The sequence below is a fragment of the Anopheles coustani genome, chromosome 2, assembly GCF_943734705.1.
Source record: "Anopheles coustani chromosome 2, idAnoCousDA_361_x.2, whole genome shotgun sequence".
Lineage (NCBI taxonomy): Eukaryota > Metazoa > Arthropoda > Insecta > Diptera > Culicidae > Anopheles > Anopheles coustani.
The window spans coordinates 19650784-19671902 of record NC_071289.1 but is presented as its reverse complement, the minus strand read 5'-3'; the positions used below and the strand labels follow the sequence as shown (position 1 = coordinate 19671902).

The following is a 21119-nucleotide window of genomic DNA, read 5'->3' as shown; positions in this document are numbered from 1 at the left end:
ACTCGCCAAAATCGGTACAACTTTTATACAATACTCCCTTTTCGGTTCCACTACTTGGCCTCGAGCCACTTTTAAGGACAAACAAATGACTTACTGTTTAAGGAATACCTGTGCCTAAGATCTAGTTTTTCGAGCAACATAACTTTCCCGTTACTTTTTATTTGGCGTTTCTTATGAGAAGGTTTTTCTTTTCCACAATTTCATCCACATTTCACTCCCTAGCGTTAGTGTTTATTTTGACTTATCCACTTTTTGAACAATCACTAAACCGATTACATGGTAATAAGGTCATTGCAACAACGGACGATTCTTATGTTTAATGGGGGCGGGGTGGAATAAAAATGATTACACTATCGTTTCGTTTCGTACGTGTTAATAAGGGCCTCATGTTTGTTTTTCGTTCGCCTAGCGACTTTTTCCGTTTGGTATCAACGTTGGTGCGCAACTAACAGCAACTACTATTGGGGGTATCTGTGTATGTGTTTCGCTTGAGAAAGTATTCGATAGAAGGATGCGGTCACCACGCGGTCCTAAATGGTCATCAGCTTCTGGAGAGCCCGCGCCAGGTACTATCACGAGAATGCCACGGAGGTGACGAGCACTTTCGCCCCGTTGTCCTGCTCGGCGGACAGCTCCAGCCGAAGGCACGGCATCTCGTTAACCAGCTTGCGCAGCAAGAACTCGCAGTGCAGGATCGACATGTTCTTCCAGATGTGATTGAAGGGGATGGTCTGCACGGCACATTCCGCGTCCGTTGTCCAACCACCGGAGCAGTTGATGCGCAGTGTCATCGCTTCCTTGCTGTTCGCGAAGTGGAACGGCGAGCTCTGGCCAATCTGGAAGTAGCCCAGGCGACCCTCGATCCCGGTGCAGTGCTCGAGTGCGCTCGGGTAGTCCTCCAGCACGTACGCACGGATGTTAAAGTCCGCGTCCGGTTTTCTCGCCGGCCCGAACATCACAACCTTCAACCGTTTGGTAACGCCGACCTCCGGGGCAAGACTTTCCCCACCCAGACTGTACTTGCCGAGTTTGCGCGTCATAATGTACGCGTTGTGCTGGTCGAGCTGGATGTAGGCCTGCGGACTCGGCACGTCGTTCTCGGACGAGGCGATCTTCTTCCAGCAGTTCGTGACCTCCTCCTTGTAGAACAAAGACACCTTCCAGCTGGCAATGTCCTCGGCACAGTGTGGCACCCGCAGGATGAGCGGTTTCGTGAAGTTACTCTTCGCTGGCCCACAAACAACTGTTGGGCTGATGTGGGTCACCTGATTCTCGACCAGAATTGTATCCTTCGAGTCGTACATAACGGCCAGGAACACGTTGATTTTGAGCGACGCAGGCAACGCTCCCTCCGGGATGGACAGGGACGTCTGCAGGTGCTCCAGCTCGAGCCAACCACCGTCGGAGGTGACAACTTGCCGGGCGGACGTGGATTTGTACATGGCCTCCGACGAGCTGCACGTCTCCAGCGAGTCGGTGGTTGCGATGGCGTACGTTGAGTTCGCTGTCAACGTCGATGAAAAGAGAGGGTAATTGAAACCATCAATATTATGCCAACGACAGTAACGACGACTTCCGCTGTATTATTCAACCAAACGAAGTGTGGTGGCATCTTCATCCGGTGGTGACTATTGGAACACCCCGGAGCAAACACTTACACGTATCGGTGATGGACGTGGCGGATAACGACTCAGTACTACGATACTGACCCTTTTGAGATTGACTGACAGCAGGTGATGCCGACGGTGACGACGCCATCCGATGCTGAAGATGATGGCTCGCCTCGAGCGAATGATACTGATGGTAAAGATGATGATGTGGAGAAGCCGATACGCTGGATGCCTTCTGTTGGATGTAAACGTTGTTTCCATCATCCTTTTTGGTCATCGGGATCGTTTGACTGAAACCGAAAGGATAATTTGCAAAGAGAGTCATGTTAAGCAAAAGTCTTTTTTGGGGTTGACCGACACTAAAACCCAAATCATTGACAAGAAAAATGATTTATTGATATACCAAACATTCCACCGCTCGGGACTTACCCTGAGTTGAACTGCGGCTCATCGTAGTGGTGCTCGGAGACGGATCTCGTCAGAAGCAGTGGAACGCTTTGGCTCGGAATCTTTGGCGCCTCCATCGTGCTGCCGTTCGAGTACTCGTACCCATTGACGCGAATGTTGATGTCCGGTGGGTTGGAGGATATGGTCAGCTTCTTCTGGAACTCGTGGGTGTAGGTGTGCTGGTCGGGGGACGTTCGCGTGATTGAGTACGTGGGCAGCTTTTGACGGTGTCTCATGTGCAGCATGAAGACCAGGAATGTCAGACAGAGCGTCACGATGAAGCCAAGTCCGAGGTAGAAAATCCAATCGGATGCTGAAATAAATTTATTTATCACATAAATATTTGAAGTTTGTTGCTATACAAATAAGGAATTGTTTCAATTGCCAATCGAATGCTTCAATGGGTTGAACGAAATAAGTAACTGTTAGTGTGGTGTAATGAAGTGGTCTACACTTACCAGTCAACGAAAGATACTCAATATAATGACATAATGGACATCACAATTCATATTAAAATGCTGCAAATTATTCCAACCGACAATTCCTATTAAAAATAATTCCATAGTTCCTACCGAGATACGAGCTTCAGTTGACATTTTGTGTAATATTTTCTCCAACAGAACCTACAATGCCGTCACGTCCCTTGAAAACCTCTTTGCAAACATATCTTGACTGCATACAACTTTAAAGAGTAATACCAATCGCACACCGGATCTTCCTCTCCTAAGCGGCTTTAAATGTTAAAACCCTCGACACAAAAACATATGAAAGATGAATAGTCACTCCCTCGATGACCGTTACATTGAGGACACGAGCCATTGAGCAAACTCCTCGACCGTCGAGCATAAGCGGATGAAAAGTCCTCTCATCAGCAAAGTCCTCTTCATGCCTCAACGTTGTAAACGAGTAAGAAAAGTCATTGCATTGGTGCACTAGTTTTTCCGGTTGGAGTGTTTTTACATAACCGAGAAAACTGCAACTGGTTGAGTGCAGCATAGGTGTACCAACAGCATAAGCAACATAAGCTCACTCGAAAGCCATTTACTTCACTCGACAGGACAAATGTCCCCATTGAATGCGAACACCAACCGGCATGGAATATGTCCGTGAGCAAGCAGTCCTCGTTCATCGCAAACATTAAGACTTTTCAATTGAAGCTTCTGCCAACTGAACTCAACAACTACTCTCTTCATATGCGACCATTAGCTGGCGTGTCGGAGAAATCTAGAACGTTTTTCTGAATAGTAAACGTGCTGATAGATATCCCAGTATAGAACAGAACCAAGAAAGCCACTTGACGAAAAACACAGATGAAGTGAGACAACAGTTAAATGGATCTTTTCTTCTCATCCACCCTTAATGTCAGAGACAGGTTCTTTGATAATCGTATCAAGACATCCTTCCCAAGATAATGACATCGGAGTGTTCGGCAAATATACAGGTGCAGGGCCGCTCTCATGGTGTGGTTTTCAAATGGCTTTCTGCCATCTGCCGGTTTGTGGTTTTCGAAGAACTGCTTTTGTTTTCTCGCTATTGACAGTCTTTTGTCAACGTACTTTTTACACAAGCTCTGAATTGGAGCAAAATAGAACCGTCATGCCTTTTAAACATCGTCCATGCCGACGAACTTATTTTTAAAGACCAATATACAAACATCGTTGGCAACATGGCACCGGGAAGCAATCAATGCCGAACCCTGAAGAGATAATCAAATGAATTTGGGCGATGAATTGATGGGTAAAGTTTTCCGCTCAACTTCTTAAAAACTTCCACGCTCTTTGACTTAATTCGCGAACAATCACAAACATAGACTTAATGACTTTGGAAAACTTTCCACCGATCGATGACCGCCATGTTGTCCACAGTAATGAATTAATGAGGATTCAATGGCACTGATATTTACTTTCAATCAGTGTGACTTTTGACACAGAGTTTTGTCAATGATGTTTGTTTATTATATTTTCTTTATGCTTGCATAACGTAAAAAGAGGCTCAAAACTTCTGCGAAGAAGTATTTTCATAACAGATAATCAACAAGATGTTTAAGTCCTTATTCATAAATTCACAAGGTCTGTCCAATATATCTTGGCTTGCTTGAACCAATATCGATTACAAACTTCTCAATTCCCCAGTCACTCGTTTGCTCCCTTACTGAGAGGAAGGTCCCCTCTCAGTTCTACTTTCTACTGACTTTTCCATCACTAACCCACCACCATCGTCAAGTGAGAAAATCAAGAATCTATTCTGACTCGCGCACCAACCGACGATCACATAATAGCCGGATAAATATTCCCCTGGCGAGTAATCAGTGCGGTTATTATGATTTCCATCGCCACAATCCCTTTCGTCTTCGTCAATCTCTCTATGAGAAGGGAAAAATGGAAAAATGGAACCTAGGGATCCTTGTTCGTCCTCGAGGAAAGGGGTTTGGAACGATGAATGATTATGTTTATTGTTGATGCTTTTCAAAACTGCGTCTGCAGTGCTTCTGTCTTGTGACTGATGGCAATGCACCACCAGCGAACGGTACTAATACCTGGAGGATGAGATTCGCTTCCATCCATTTGGTGCCATCGACGGTCTACCTTCCGCCGGGACGATGTCCTTTCATAGCATATTTCCCCGGTGAATAGGAAAAGCCCAGATTGGCTCCATTCACGACCAATGATTGCGGATGGCTGACTACGGGTTTTTCGGGCCAATATGGTAGATCATCAGTTGGTGTGCAGTGGAAGATGGATTCTGCGATGGTTCTACTTCTTTTTTTCCAGTACCTGCAGTAAATTTTGCGTACTGTTCATCATTTTCCTTTCAATAGTTGTTTACATTGTTAGTGGTATGAGGCTTTTTCACATTTTGTTGCATCGTGTATTAGTATATACTTTCGTTTTTCCTTCCGATACTAAAATATTTTAAACATGACATCATGAAATGATCATCAACTGTTCTTGTACCATATTTTCCGATTTGATTGAACAGATATAATAAAAAAATGCATAGAACCGACATCATGATGAACATTAATTTATTTTATTCTACCATAACGTTGATAGCTTTGAATGTCTTAATTCGACGGCCGCTTTCTTCAATCCATCCGAACACACCCGCATTCTAGCTGCCGAATCTGGTTTCTGCTGGTAGTCAATACAACATCCCACTGGGTCGTGCCATGATAGCCCTTTCCCGTCAATTTTCCTCGATATTCTTTTAAGCGAAAGGTTACGCATCATTTCCAAGTTCGAGCAATAAAAATTAACTCACAACGTAAGATCATGTGTCCTATTGAACTCAATGCATGTCACGATTCAGAACCGAGTTCGTAAGAGATGCCATAAAAGAGGAGAAAAAAATTGTTCAATGCTGTTCGTAAATGTGGGACATGCGATTCTAATGAACACAATAATGCCAGACACCTTTGCCGAACCTTCCGTCGATGTAAGTATAAGAGTTTGCAAACGTATGCACCCCATTGTCATTCGTTTAATACCCTGCAGTTAGAAAAATATCCCCCGGAGGGTATTTAAAAACAGGCCAGTAATTTGATAGGATATTACTTCCTCCAAGGAAATTCAATGCTGCGCAATCCTTCCCTATTAAAATTGCACCAATTATACGGGATCTTTGTATTGAGTCCCAAACAAAAGGTATCCTCACATGTGTTCCTAGGCTGTTGGCAGACCTGCGATACGGGAACACATTTTTGTTAATGGGCCATTGGGTTGGATGAAAAATAGCCGCCCCGAAAAATAGGATCCTGAGGCTTGTCTTTCGTTTTAATTGGTGTTATTTAAAATTAAGCCCCATGCGTGCTACGCTGGAACTGTTCAGGGGGAAAGACCAGCATAGTGGGATAGCATACCATCCCCGGGGTCGGTTATTAGAGACCTGTGGGAATGGGATGCACGGTTCCGATGGGATGAAACTAGAGTGTTCCTCTGGGACTATGTGAAGGAATGTTTTTAAACGGGGTTAACCAGCATCTCAAAATACTATTGGTAAGCCTTTCAAGGATTATGAGGATGTTGCATTTGTACTTCATAGAAAATGAATGCTTTCAAATAAATATTATCGGTAGTGTTAGCTGGCATCATACGACATTAAAAACAACCCTCGCCAAACTTTATCCAGCTCGAGTTTGTTCAATAAAAAATGTATGTCAATACCACGCCTTTTCCCACGCAACTTTTAAACCTAGTATTTAACAAAATGCTCCATTAATAAAATACTGAATAGCATTATGACCGCTCATTAATTTTATTTAACGAAATCGCTGCGCAGATTCGATACGCGGAGCGACATTTATGATGGTGGCACCTTCAGAACAGTACACGCCACCATCATCACCATCAAATGAATCAATTACAAATCCGCTATAATCGTTGAAGCGCACACACAGAGAGACCATAGTAAATCAATTTTATGAATAAAGCGCCCAACAAAAGTGTTAAAAATGTACATTTAATGTTCAACGCCTGTCCACATGAATCCATCGGCGTGTTTTTGTTTTCACGGAAAAAAGATCGTGTAAAAAAAATATCTCACAATAGGAGGCCGCTTTTCTGTTCCGTTTATTTCAGACGCATGAAAAAGTACCTCGCTTCCAGATGATCATAACAAATTCATTTTCATAAAAATCGTTACATTGTTCGTAATCGTGGTAGATAAAATTTCACCAATCGAGATCAATTTACAACAGCTCTTTGTACGAAGCTGACCGATTCTGTCGAAAGGCACACCATCAAAACCAATGAGTGACGACCGTTTTCACGGGTAAACCTTTCGAAAATTGTTATCATGGAAATTACTCCACCTTGTACAAAACGAAAGAGTGTCAAAATGTTGAAGGCAAAAATATAACAATGATCCGATGCACAATTTCACTGAAAAATAAACCTTTCGATCGTCGAAAGTTCCACGTCATTTTTACATGAAATGTAATGTTGAAACCGTGCGCTATAAAAATACCCTGTACCCCAACCCCGACCAAACGTGAAAAAACAGAATCAACAGGATTATCGAAGGATTTCCATTTCCGTTCCGCTGCGATTCCGCTGATGCATCGAAACTGTCACTCAGGTTTACTCGGACTGCTCACCTGTGTCATCAATTTTGCATTCACCGCCGCGGCAAACGATGGTCTGCAGGTCCTTGCCGTGGCATCCGTAGGCGCTGCTCTCCTGCTCGTCGTGGTCCTCCATCAGGGCGGCCAACTGTTGATGGCGCTTCACGAGCGCTTTATCGTAGTAGTCCACCGTCTGCGTGCGGCAAACACGTCTCCTGGACTGGGTGCATTTGTTCGTACACGAACTCCACGCTGACCAGGCGGACCAACGGCGCACTGTGGACGAACGAACAGGAGAAAACATAACCGATTAGCAGGATTCAGTACGAAGTGATAGATCGAACAAAGACGAGGACAAACGAGAGGGGAAGGATTATCCATTGGAAAACAAGGATCACGGAAGCGGGATTCAATTTGCACAAGTAAAATAACCGTAATGCATCTCTGAACCCCTTTACAATTCATCAACACTTTCAGCACGAACACACAGGCACGGAGTATTCTCTTGTCCCTAATCAATGCGGTGACATGCGACAAGAGAAATAGAAAAGCGAAGATTTTGAACAAGGACTCACTTGAAAATGGTCCTCTTCCGGATAGGCCAAGAGCTTGAACCTCCACAATTTTGTCCCCCGAAACCATCAAGTATGACGGGAAGAATAGAACCACCTCGATATTGCTAGAGGCTACAGTTGGAGTTTCTACTTCAGTTCAAGTCGAGTGCTTCTCGAGGCGTTCATGAGTCTATGCGGTATCATACATTCCTACAAGATCGAACGAACCTGCTTGCCTCCTGTGGTGGCTCAGGAATGTCTATTAGATTGCAAATCAGGTTAGAGGCTGCATTCATATGCTAACCTCTGGCAAACGAGGACCAACCGAGAGTGGATATTTTTATGATAGTCATGCTCCTGAACCTGCTCCATGAAGGAAGTTGGATTTTAGAATAGAGCTGAGGCCGAACGGTGTTGATGGCGCAGACGTGTCTTATAAATCTTTGCAAAGAAAGAAATCTACAAGCATAGAACACATTCTGTAAAGCAACGCCTGGGTCTTCTGTTGATAGCACGGCCCTTTTATGAGGCGAACACTGCACACAATGGCGTATGGGAAGCCCCCAAATTGGTTTTCAAACGTAAGCAGCAGAGAAAAGGGAACAACAACCGTTTCCGCACGAATTTGACATCGTTTGCGAATATTTTAAAACGAGAAAGAGTGGAGGGAATCCTTTCATAGAAATGGTAGATGGTGTGTGAGGAAGAATTCAAAGAATTTTCATTATTGGGAGATTTTAGAAAATTTGGCAAAATGGCTGATGTACGAAAGGAGAATTTTAAAAATAAAATGCCACCATTCAATGAGCATTCGTTAGAAATTCACGCTTCTGTACACAGACTTGCCAAAGCTTAGAGAAATTAAATTATTTTTTTATTTTTCAATCAAGTATCTTTGAAAACATTAATGCCATCTATAAACCACTCTCTTTTCATAACTCTTCTTTGCATTTCAATGCATCGATATAAACATATTATTATGCGAATAGCACACCTACGTTTTCGTGGGAAGAGAAACGCCCTCCATTCGAAGAAAGAAAAAGGAACTGTTCGTGTGTGGTAAGTTCGACGTGATTGATTAATTTGTTTTCTCGAAATCGTCTTCGGGCGTTTCAGTGGGAGGTCTTCCGAAGAATGTGGGATACGATGAATGGGTACAAACCCTGACCCAGTCTTTCTTCTTTATTCACGTCGCTATTCAACGTGCCTTATCGAAAGAGTTATCGAATTAAATTTACCATGAATGTGTGCATTTCATGCCGAGCAAATGAATTTGAAGAAGCAGATTGAGCTCATCTGCCTTTGTTTGTAAACGATATTAATTCAAATCCGAAGTATTGATGTATGCTAATCATAATCGATGGAATAAAAAACTACACTCTCCCATCACGTGCAACGACTTACCAAATGTGTTATCCTCAAATCCGTTAGGGGTGATAATTTGTGTGTCTTCTGCGTGTCGATCGGTCCATTTGAGAACATGATTATGGGACATTAACAGGTGCGAATCGTGAGCAATCGGAGATAGAAAAAACCAGAAATAAAACACATAAGAAAACACCTCGAAAATGACCATCATTAAGAGGATTAAAGTATGGCGATTAATCATGCCAGTAGATTTGTGACGGTGATATATGATTTCTCTCAACACTTCTCCGCACGTGTGGGCTCACCTGGACAGGTTACACAATCTGCCGTCTTTTGCTGATTCGGACCGACGCAGGGTGCCCCTCCGTAGAGCGGAATGGGATCGCTGCAGGTCCGCGTTCGCTTCCTTCCCTGGGCCGGTTTTCCCGGACATCGACATTCTAGCCAGGCGCTCCATTGACTCCAACCTCCGTTCACTGTAAACGAGAACACAGATGACAACATAAATTAACTAAATGCGAGAAAACAAGCTTCTAAGCATGTGTTTGCAATCTAGACCAGGTATGTGATGTTTGTGTTTAAGGCTTGAAATATTATTTTGAACATCCCTTCATCAGTTACGAGACTTGACGTAATGTTATATGACTCAAGAATGTCTCAGCAAGGAAATTAACCTTTTGACTTCTCCTACCACAGCTCCAACAAGCGACTGCGGTTTAAAATGCTCAAGCCGGCCATTGTTGGAGCATTGTCGATTTATGTTCACACCAACGCCGCCAAGTAAAGAGGCTTTGACGTTACAAACCGTCAATTGAATAAATCTCAGCCGGTCTGGGCTTCAAAGGCATCGCACAAACGCAGCCCGGTATCGGTGGTTCAATCGATCGGGAATCTACCATTACCAAGGTGGTTCCAACTCCCCCTGCGGGAGTCAACGAGCTTCGCTAAACATCTTGCAACCGAGGCATTGATCCACGAGACTCTGTGCATATGCAAATTGATGCCGTTTTCCCATGGTTGCCCGCTTATCCTGTTATTGATCCGAATCGCCGAATCGACGAGCCGACTGAAATTGATAGTTCGATTCACCAACGAGCCTGAACCGTAACCGTCTACCGTATGATTACTCGCACGTTATAAAAGGCCTCGGAGCGACGACGAAGGTGGCAGATTCGGACGACCACCCAATCGATTATTGAGCCCCGCGAGGCTCGAGTTGGGAGTGAGAATAATTGACAGTAGCTCGAAGCGAGAGTTGAGAAGTAAATTGATTTTCAAAGCTGACGAGGCAAGCAGCTTGCAAACCTATTTTGGCTTGACCCAAATATCCATATGGATCGAGAACTAGAGAACGATGCGTTGTACAAAAGTAAGAGCTATTTCTTGGATTCATGAAATGAGTCGATATTTGTGGTTTCTTTCTCGTAAATAAGAATTTGGTGTGAAATCCCGTTTCTACTGTTCGTGTACTAGCACATTCGCACCACGTTTTTAACAAATTTCATTCCCACACACAAACACTAAATTACAGACTTCGCGCAAAGTGACGATACATCCCAAAACACCTTCTTGTAAACAGTAAAAGGTTTCATTTGCATAATCTTCCATCAGGCTCGGATTGTCTCCCTCAGAAACATTCCTCCAGTAATGTTGATTATTCTTGTATTAGTGCTCGCAAGTCATGATGCGCCATCGGGAACAGAAAAACATAAGCCTCTTTTCGCCAGTTTACGTTCGTCAGATGCGTGCCCTAGCTTTACCACTTGCCGATGGAAAAACTTTACCGAGAACTTTACCAAACTGGCGACGTGATGTTTGAATTATTTGAATCATAGCAGAGAGAGGGAAAGTGAAGTCTCAAATTTACATTTCCCAGTCTATTGACAGCAGCTTGCCTGAATCACGGTCGATTTGTATCAATATGCAGATCTCGAGAATGTAATCCCAGATGTTCGTCATGTTCGAGCAAGGTTTGAAACTTCAATCCCCAGAGCGCGACTCTGTTTTAAGGCCTACGAATCTTTCTTGCAGGGAATGTGAAAGAATCACAATTTTTGACGATTTCAACCTAAGATCATCAAAACTACGTGACACACATTGATAGTTTTATGTTGGAATATTTTCAAAACCCTTTTCGTGTGGTTAACATTCCAAACAACATTATATGCTGGTAGAGTTTAACAACATTCATTAGAGTTCCTCACTTTTCATCATAGTCGATACCATTACTTTGAAAGATTCACCCATCGCTGAGCAGGTAGTTTAGTATGCGCTTTGAACAATGTCCTATGAACCATCGCCTTGTTCATCTCTTCCAACTTTGAAAAGCCGCTTTAGTCGATACGTATCACCCTCCAAAGGATTTTGCCGAAGGTTACAATGGTGCCGGCCGGCAAAGTGTTGATACTGCGCTTGACTTGTATAGTAAAATGCTATTTTATGGCGTTGGATTCTATCCCGAAATATCTATCCAATGGCCTATGAAATACCACGGTAAAGGCTCTTGCAGGGATGTAATGTTGCTTAACTTCCATAATGTTTTTGACAGGAGATATCTCCTGCTAGAAATCCAAGCCCTAAGGAAATTTGACTTTACCTAGGACTGGAATCAAAACAAGCAATTAGCTGATTCCTTGAAAATCCAAAATAGATGTTCCAATTATACGGCACCGGGTTGAGGTATCGTTTTCCATCAAACCGTGCAACTAACAAGATAAATACATTAACGGAACTGCCTCCAGGTTTATCCTGCCTCATAGCCGGGAAAGTCGTCCATGTTGCGATGAAACTCACTCTATCTTGAAGTACAAAATCAAAAAAATATCATTCCAGGAGAAGTCAACCTTGTCGGAGTGTGGGTCAAAAGCATACAGTACCAGATAAGCAGATCAATTCTGATTCATATTTTGGGCGCATTCCACAACATCACCATTCTCAAATTTGATATTTCATTGCATTCCTGGTCAAATAACGTTGAGGTTAAAAATCGATGGCTTTGAAAGGAACAAATCTGTTATGTCTGGATTTGTTTGGTAAATAAAAATGGCCTCTGCGTCCATTGATTGAAAATGTTATTGACCTTAAAATTTGTTGCCTTTTAGAAATCGTAGAAAACCCACAAATTAAATGTGGCGCAAACCACTTTCGTTCTAGCGCAACAAATTCTTGGCCGGCACCAGTGGATGAAATATTTTTGCAGCCGTTGCTACAACATTCCTGGCATAGAACGATCCTGGTGGTGTTTGTGGCATTTGACTTCATTCCACGAAGTAGCATTTCTGCATCACTGCACCGTTTGGTAATGTTCCTTGACCTTTCGCTTCCGGTGTTGAATCACCCATAGCGACTTGAATTTGTAAAAATGGCAAAGCAGCTAAATCAGGTGCGACAAGCATTTTCGCTCCATTAATTTGCTATAGAAGCAATTTATTAATAAATATAGTTATTTTCCTGGTTGAAAAAGACATTAACTTGAAACTCTAACAAAACAAACAATTTTACTCAACTTAATTTTATAACGATTCAATTCGCTTTCATGTATTCATACAAATACTTTTGAAGTAAAGCGGAATGCCATGTCGTGCATTTGACTCTCTACTTACCATAGACGATTAGTTCAATCGATTCCGAAGTCCTCTTGCCAGCGATGTTTTCCGCGACGCATGTATAGTTCCCGATGTCCTTTTATTTTCCACAAGTTTCCCATGAGAATGGTTGGTTTAGGTCGACGATGACAGGACGACGAAATTTGAAACAAAAAGCACAGTAAAAACAAACTTCCATTAAAAGATTTACAACAATTTCACTGCACACTTTTCAATCGAAAGCGATTCGCTGGGAAGCGCCAGAGCATTCTGGCTTGGTTGAGGGAAATAATGCGTGGGAATTAATGCAGGATGGCATCAGAGTAAATAGAATTGAATATTAATAGATTCCGGTGGGAACTCGAGACACCTTCTGTACCTGCAGGTTCACGCTGGTTATCACAATGTTGCCCTCGGTCGTGAATGTCAGCAGCGGACTGGACGTGATGGTAAAGTTGTTCTTCAGCCACGTTATCTGGGGTTTCGGATAGCCCTTCGGAGCGATGCATTTGATTTCCAGTTTTTCTCCAGCTTCGGCCCGGATGTGCGTCTCCGGGAGCTCGAAATGTTTCTTCAAATCTGTAACGAACGTTGGAAAAGGCAAATGAAAAGCACAATCAGCGGGGCTCAGTGGAAAAATGTGCCATTTGAAACGACCCGTGAGGGTATTATTGCGAAACATTTTGGTGTTTTATGAACTGCAAACTTTATGAACCGAATCCTCGCATGCGAATAGGCACCATAAAACGAAACTACCGAAAATGAATCATGTTTCATGTGGCCCGCAACGATTTGTAAAACTGTCTAGAGTGTAGGAAATCGAGAGTTTCTGAGTCTAGGACGAGTACGAGAAGAAGATGATTCACTTTTGTGCTGGCGCATTCTCTTCGAAGCAACATTTTATTTTCAGCTTCTACCTTAGATCTTTGTTTTGTGTTTGAGGTTTCATTCTCCCTTTCTCGTTCATTAAACGAACCGTCGGAGGAAAAGACTATAAATTAATCTGTCATGTTTCAGTGTTTTATGCATCCGCAAATATGTTGCATCGTGCACCAGCTCTTTGGACCATAACCGGGACTTTTAGTACGATCCATTTTGGTTTTAGTTGATTTTATGTTCTACGTTTTGTAGTCATGACACTCGTTTTATTTTCCCATTGGATGCGTTTTCAAGCATCCCGCTAAAGTAGGTTAACTGTTGGCTCCAAAACCGACCAATTATTCCCCAAGAACAGAAAAATAAACAACCTTCGCATCGCGTCATGTCAGCTGACTCAATTGTTGAATTCGCCTCAGGAAGGAACCCCACACTGGCGCCAAGCGGAACAAGTCACCGTTTTGTTCCCGCCATCCGCTCCGTGACTTCCGCCGTCGTTATCGCTCGTGCTCGCTGCAAAGGTGCTCATGTTGCCAGAATGAATAAACGCACGTTCAGGCAGGCCAGCGTGCCTTGGGCGATATTTGTTTAGAATTTAGGCCCTTAGCGGGGCGAGCGATGCCCCAAACCCCCTTATTTGATTGCCAACGTCTCCTGAATTCACGTCTTTCTCTCGACCGAAATTGTTCTTCCGCTCATATGCTGTCCCCGAAGCGGATATGATTTATGACCCGCCACGAAGGGGGAGGTGCAGGCGGATAACATATGCGCTCGAAATTCATTTGGGTTTCATTTTGGGTGCTTTTTATGTTTGGTTGGGGTGTTTTGGTTGTTTGTTGGTTCCGTCTCCATATTTCACGCAGTTGCCAGTGCTAGAGCACCACTTCACAATCTCTCTTCTCTCGAACCACCATTCCATCACAAAGATCGTTCAAGATCTTCGCGTCCACGGTAATAAACATGGGAACATGATGTTCTCTTTCCTTTACTAAGGAGTTTTTATTAACAATTTGTTGAAATACAAGGCGATTTGAGCAATTTTTCTTCTCACACAACTCAATAAATTAGACGCATCTAACGAACATCATGTTTCGGCGAACTACGACTTCAACATATTGAACAACGGTGTTCCTTCCGCGCTACTTCCTTGTGGGGTTTTTCGTGCTCTCAACACCCTTTTGTCGTTGTTTTTAATAAGGCAAACATATTTCTAAGAAATCTTACGAGACGCAAAACCAACTAATTGGGAACATGTTCGATTGCAATGTCTGACTGTGTTCGTTGAACCGAGGAAGACTGCAATAAATATATCAATAATCACGCAACTTTATTTCTCGTTTGTTCTATTCTAGGTTGATTAACGATCTGAACGAAAGAACATTCATTTTTCATCACAATCATTTTGAATTCTCAAGAACCCGAATTTGTTATTTCTACACACAAAATCGTTTTCTTTTCATTGCCAAAGAGTGAGCAATGAAAAGAGAGGTCTTTGTCCTTCCTTTGATATGCATGAGCGCGATTAAGAAAACATACGTTACCATCAAAGGAAAATGTACATTGTATTAATTTTCGATTTTCTTATCCCAGAACTATTCCCAGTTTCCAGCATTTTCACAACGCTGTGATATCAAAACGGTTGCAGCCGAAAGATATGGACCATATGGGCGAATTTCCGGACCGAAAAACAGCATACTGCGGGGAAACTGAAGATTCCAATTTTCCATCCCGCGAGCACGAACTAACAGTTAACCATTTATGATGCACCATCGCGGGCTGCTTTCTTTCATCCCCGCCCGTCTTCCGGGCTTGGTTCAATTGATGTTGAGTAATGCTGTGGCCTTGTGGAGTACCCAATTTATTCAGCTTCCCGTGGGAAGTTGGCAAGATGGCAGCGGTATGCTCCAGTCGAAGACAGAGCGATTGCGTTTTCACTGCGCTTTATTGCACTTTATTGCTTTACGACAGTTTCGCTGCACGTTCTTCAAAGGAACTGCAGCGCGATACAAAGGTTCCAACTGAATCGAGTGGTTTGATGGCGGTTATGATTCAAATACGATTGTCGTTTCATTGCCCGTACAAATTTCACAAGGGTCTCTTTCTCCCCGGAAAAACGTTGGCTGAATTTGAAATCCTGACAATCGTGAGAATGTCTCCTACTTCGTTGTTCGAAGAAACCACATTTCATAAAATTTTACATCAAATTAAAACAAGCTTACCGAGAGCATAATTTAATTTAATCTTTTGGTGAACACGCACACAAGAGAAGAAGCCAAGGAAGCCACACCGGGAACATGAACTGGTACCGGTAAACTTTATATCAAGTTGCAAACATTCACGTCCATTAAAGGAAATCATTCCTGCTAACCTCATCGAGCCTGAGCCGGAGCAAAAATCGTTAAGATTGTCCTCCCCAAGCCTAGGCCTGGGGAAAATGTCTTAAGCTACCGACTGCTACCATTTCGTTCATTTCCGATCGTTTGGCTTCTTACATTTCCCTCCATTTAACGCTGCCGTTGCTTACGGCATGACGCTGTGCGACATAAGGAGAGGTCGAGTTCCAGCCACTGGAACGTGTTTTACCGAGGTGGAAAGTGGATCGGTCTTGGTGGCAGCAGCTGGATCAGCGCTTCCTTCCCCATCGACGCGAAACGCGGGCCAAAAGTATTAACCACATGTTTTGAATGTCTTTAACCGCAACGAAAGCCAATAAGAGTGGGGTTTAGTTCCGGTGAGGGGGAGTTTCGGGGATGGAAAACAACACTCTTTCTCCCTCAGTCGCTGGAAGGGACTGCCACAAACACTGATCCCCGCGATGATGGGCTTCGACTCCCTGCGAAGACGAAGACTCTGGACCCAGCAGGAAGGAAACAATGAGTAATACCTTTACCTCCGATCTAAAGTAATACGAGCTTTTTATGGGTTGGAATTAAAATTTATGCTGAACATTACACATTCTGCGTACCGTGATGGCGTAAGGCCTTTCTTTGAGTTCGAAGCGGATGTTCTACGCCGTCTCTCTTTTCCTCGCTCCCAAATCGGAAGCAACACCTCCCTGGCATCAGGAGCATCAACCATCAAGCCTCTCGAAGAAGGGGATGGCATTTCCCGAGCGTCTTCGAATAAAAATGGCAAATAAATAGCTGCGCCTAACAATTCAGTTAGACGATGTTTCGTTACGTCTCAGGTGGCTCAAAAAGTTGTTTCTGGGGATCGTTGACGTGGTGGATGTTTTCCCTCACCTACAACCGCGAGGACGAAAGCATACTCCCCCTGGAAGTGTTAAAGGAAGCCCTACTGCTCACTACCACTAACTCTCCATAATACGCGAGTGCGATCCAGGCGTCGACTTCTTATTGGATTTACGGTGAGAAAACAGGTAGGCAGCTTAACCACCAACCGACCTCGAAAAGAGTTTCACCCTCCGCGACCACCTACCATCCCGCTTCCGGTGAAGATGGTTTAAAACTCTCACCATAAAATATTGAGCGACCTGGGGCTTTACGCTTTTCAACAAGCCATAGGCCGAAGATGGCAAGTAATTAATGGAGGAATAGGTGTTTTATTGCTTTTCACTTTATATTGAACTGAGCGCGCGTCTTTATTACCTTCCCCGGCCACTTCCGGAAGAAAGAAGGTACAGGTTCTACACGGTAGTTAAGTTCTTCGGCGTTCGCATTGAGCATACAATCTAAAGAAGGGGAGGTTAATTCAGCGGAGAGGTGGTGAAAGTCTCGTAACTTTTCCCATATTTTATTATCGTAATGAAAGGTTGGCTGATTGTAATTATTTCTTGCGATGACTTGAACGAACACCTTGTACATATCACGTCGAAGTGTGTCGCAATACAATGTAAACACTCCCGTTTTGAAAGCGTTCTTTTTAATGACTTGTTTGTCTTTCGCCTCAGTGTGAATAAAGCTACTTGAAGAAACATTTAAAAACAAGATGTAAAAACACACTTACACGCAACGACGATCGAAGCCGGCTGACTTACGGCTTTCCCGCGCGGAGACCAGGCGTGGCACTCGCACTTGAACGGTTGCTTCCCGAAGTACTCGAACACCAGGTCGCGCGAGATCGTGGCCGTCACCTCCTGAAAGTGGACGCCACTGTGCGGATCCACGTGCGACTCCTCGATCGACGGAGGTGGCTTTATGCTGCCACTGCACTTGAAATGAATCTGCAATGAGAAACCGAAAGACCGTAAGCAAAAGAGAGGTGGAGAGAACATTAACGAGAAAATCAAACACTTAGCAAATGTCGAGCCGCATTTCATTGCTTTCGGATTCGCGGCCTTCAGAGTCACGGAAACAACTATGCATGCAAAATCTGTGCCCGTAAGCCGTCTGATAAAATTTATCGCTGCATCCTCCGGAACGCTGAATAAAACATAACCTGTCCTCGTGCTGGCCTCCGCTGGTCTTAAAAGGATTAAGAATCCTTTCCGTGCGGCTAACTCGCTGGACTCGTTCGCATCAATCCTTTCCTGTTCAAATCACCAGAGAGAGCAAGAGAGAGATAGTGCAGGACTCTCTCTATTTTGCAACTCTTCTGGCGGTGTTTGGATTCAGCTTGTTGTGGCCGTTTGGTATAAGCAAAGTTGATAAAATATTCATAGACTAAAAATGCTAGCCGTAACCCTTAAGTGCCAGCAACAAAACACACACACACACTCACCGTACCCAATATCCGAAAGGACTTAAAGTGGCAACTGGGGAAAGAGAAACTTCTTCTGCGTGTGTGGTGGAGGAAAATCTTCCCAATATCAGCTTAAATCTTGGCGAACATTCCAAGAAACACACTCCCGACAAAAAGTGTGAGGAATGAATTAAATATTAAGGGTGTTGTCTTGCTTTGCTACATTTTCCCCGAGGTTGCGACTGCGAAACCGTTTGTGACGTCTCTTGATCGGAGTCTAGTTTTCCCTTCTAGGTTTTTTCTTTTCTCAACCGCCTCTGCCTCATACATGCAAAGACGAACCGATGGTCAGCTTATCGGACCAAAGATCGACCCTAAGGATGAGACATTTGAATAAAATAATTCCTTTATGCTCTTTTCACAGCTTCCAGAAGAATGAGCGAAGATCAAGGATGGGTTTTTGTTTTGCTTTTGGGGGTTTTCCCCTGTTTTCTCATCTTGTTTTCTAAGAACACTTTTTTCCCTTCTATCTTCTTCAACACTTCTGGTGTGACTCGTGTGGAAAACCTACTTGGGCAAACTTTTCCCACTCTTTCACTCTTGAGCAACGGTAACAAACCAAATCCGGTGAGGTCTGGAGAACCCAGCGGGAGCAAGAAGCAATGTTTTCTTTAGTCTGTAAATTCCTTTGCATACCGGAAGACTCCAAGCACCCATAAGCTTCCGGAGTTTTACTTAGCATTATAGGCCGACTGTTCCCATGCCGTTGGCGAAAGCGGGTTTTCTTATCATTGTGGGAGATTGTGTATGTGTGTTTTGGGAATAAGAAAGGGAGCAACAACAAAAAAATCCCCCAAATTCCACAATGCTATAGGCCGGCGCCACGCGTATTATGCAAAGTAAGCGAGGTATCAAGTGAATGTTTATGCGAGATTACATGCTCTTTGCCCTGTTTTCTTGACGAATCAAACTCGGGAATGGTTTATCAGTAGGAAATCTTTTTCCTCAGCAGCCTTTATTGCTTTAGACGATATTTTGATTTGATTTTGAAAACGCAGTTATTGTTGCAGTTTTGTTAATGCATTGAACTATACAAAATTCCATGGTAAACTGTTTTCGAAACAGTTTCAATGAGCATAGTTATTAGGATAAAAACAGGATTTAAATCAAAACTCCCTTATGAATATCAAAGTGTGTCATAAGTGTTTTCCAAAAAACAAACAAACCCGTTCATCACAAATTGAACTAAACTTTTTAATTGAAAATGTTTCCATATTTCATTCGAAACATCACACTCGCCATAAATAAATCAAAGAAAAAATATTCAAACGATGCAAAAAAGGAATGGAACCCTTTAGCGTGTGGAGATTGGAAAATTAAACCGTCAAATAAAGTGTCAAAACAATGCACTATCAATCAGGACGCGCGCTCCGAACTGGATCCGGTGATTCATCAGCCAAATCCATCCCGGGATCCACCCATCGGTCGGCGTCAAACGTGAGCCCTTTTAATTTATGATCAGCTCAAAATGCTGCTGTGGTGCATAAATTAAAAGGCTCTCGCTCCCACCACTTCCACCCATCCCTCTCTTACCTGCAGCGTGTTAGCAGCTTTGCACTTCAGGACGGCCGGTTTGCTTCGGATGACGTGAGTGCTCTGGGGCTCAACCAGGAAGTACGGCGCTTCCTCCACCTTCAGCCCATCATCCGTCCGTCCACCGAAGCTTCCGAACGCTTCACTCGGCGGAAGGATATCCTCACCGTAGGACGCTTCCCCGTAGTCCTCCTCGCGGTCCTCATCGTCCTCGTCCTCATCGTCCTCGTCCTCATCGTCACCCTCGTTCGCGTCGTCGTCTTCTTCCTCAATATCCTGCGAGTCCTTTCCGAAGAGATCCGGCTTTGACGCACCGTTTTTAAAATCACCCCTTCGATGTTCCGAACCGACACCTGCTGCTCCCGGCAACAACGACGATAACGATGACGGCGAAGCGGACGACGACTTCATATCGAAAAAGTTGTCCAACGATCCCGAATTGATTATTTTGTCATCCTCATAATTATCACCTTCGCTGGTGCCGCCCTCGACCGTCGGCGTGTCGTAGTAATCATCCTTCGCCGCGTCGACAACGTCATCGTCGTCATCAACGTCATCGTTCAACCGGCGGGTATTCCAATGGCGACGGGAAAGTTTCATTTCCGGTTGATTGTTTTCGGATTTATCGACCGAGCGGGGTGACGTCGTGGTGACCTGCGTTTGCCAGCGTCCTTCGTGCTCCTCGCGTCGAAGCGGATTAAAAGTTGTCCTGCTGCGAGCCGCAACCGAACCGAATCGGACATCGTCGTCTCCATCCTCGTCGGAGTCGAGTTTAGGACGTTGCCGTTGGGATTGCCTTCGACCATCGAGTGTCGGTGATTTATCTTGTCCCATTGCGACGGTATCCTCGCGTTTTGGCTGCCAGGACGCGTGCTTTTCCCTCGCTGACGAATGTTGTACGGAATGTGCGGATAGATTTTTCATCTCCAACCCACCGGGTCCTCCCCCTACGTGCTCCCATGTCGAAGAGGCCGCTGAAGGCAAGGTCACAAAAGTGGAACAGATGAAATATAGATTGAGGAAATGCGATAATTTACGAAGAGCTTTCATCGTGCGGCGGTTTGCGTGGCGTTGAAAATGAAACAATTTTTCAACCGTTTCTTCCTAGCGTCTTCTTGCGCTAAGTATGTGGAGCGCCTCCTCGGGCATTTGCAGAGAATTTTCCGGTATCAGTGCCGAGTCAAGGAATGGCCCGTGAAGCGCGGCCCGACGTGGAATGTTGTGCAGAATGTCGTCGTTCCGCGCGTTCCGTCGATGTCGTTCAACGGGCGAAAATGGCTGTTTGCTGTCGTTTAGTGTCGTCGTAAAAACGCTCATAATTCAACCACAAGACTTGCACTCACACACAAAAACACACCCGTCGTACGATGCGCCTCGGAAAGTG

At 44.1% G+C, this 21119-nt stretch overlaps 1 protein-coding gene across 1 annotated transcript; it reads right to left on the bottom strand.

Annotated features, from left to right (window-relative positions):
• Window positions 1-572: 572 nt before the first annotated feature.
• On the bottom strand, window positions 573-20785 carry LOC131264051 (netrin receptor unc-5-like). Its single transcript, XM_058266341.1, has 10 exons — window positions 19736-20785; window positions 17468-17684; window positions 13005-13204; window positions 12644-12722; window positions 9347-9517; window positions 9078-9125; window positions 7153-7395; window positions 2040-2370; window positions 1659-1900; window positions 573-1504 (listed from the first exon to the last, which is right to left on the bottom strand). Exons 1-10 carry the CDS (start codon window positions 20783-20785, stop codon window positions 573-575), a joined length of 3513 nt encoding a protein of 1170 aa, XP_058122324.1.
• Between the last annotated feature and the right edge of the window lie 334 nt (window positions 20786-21119).

What these genes read in the sequence shown, in the direction of transcription:
- LOC131264051 (XM_058266341.1), bottom strand. Translation starts at nt 20,785, where the DNA reads ATGAAAGCTCTTCGTAAATTATCGCATTTCCTCAATCTATATTTCATC. An exon ending in GATTGAACTAATCGTCTATG is followed by an intron (nt 9,518 to 12,643) that starts GTAAGTAGAGAG and finishes TCTCGTTTACAG; the next exon opens with TGAACGGAGGTTGGAGTCAA. An exon ending in ATTTGAGGATAACACATTTG is followed by an intron (nt 7,396 to 9,077) that starts GTAAGTCGTTGC and finishes GTTCGTCCACAG; the next exon opens with TGCGCCGTTGGTCCGCCTGG.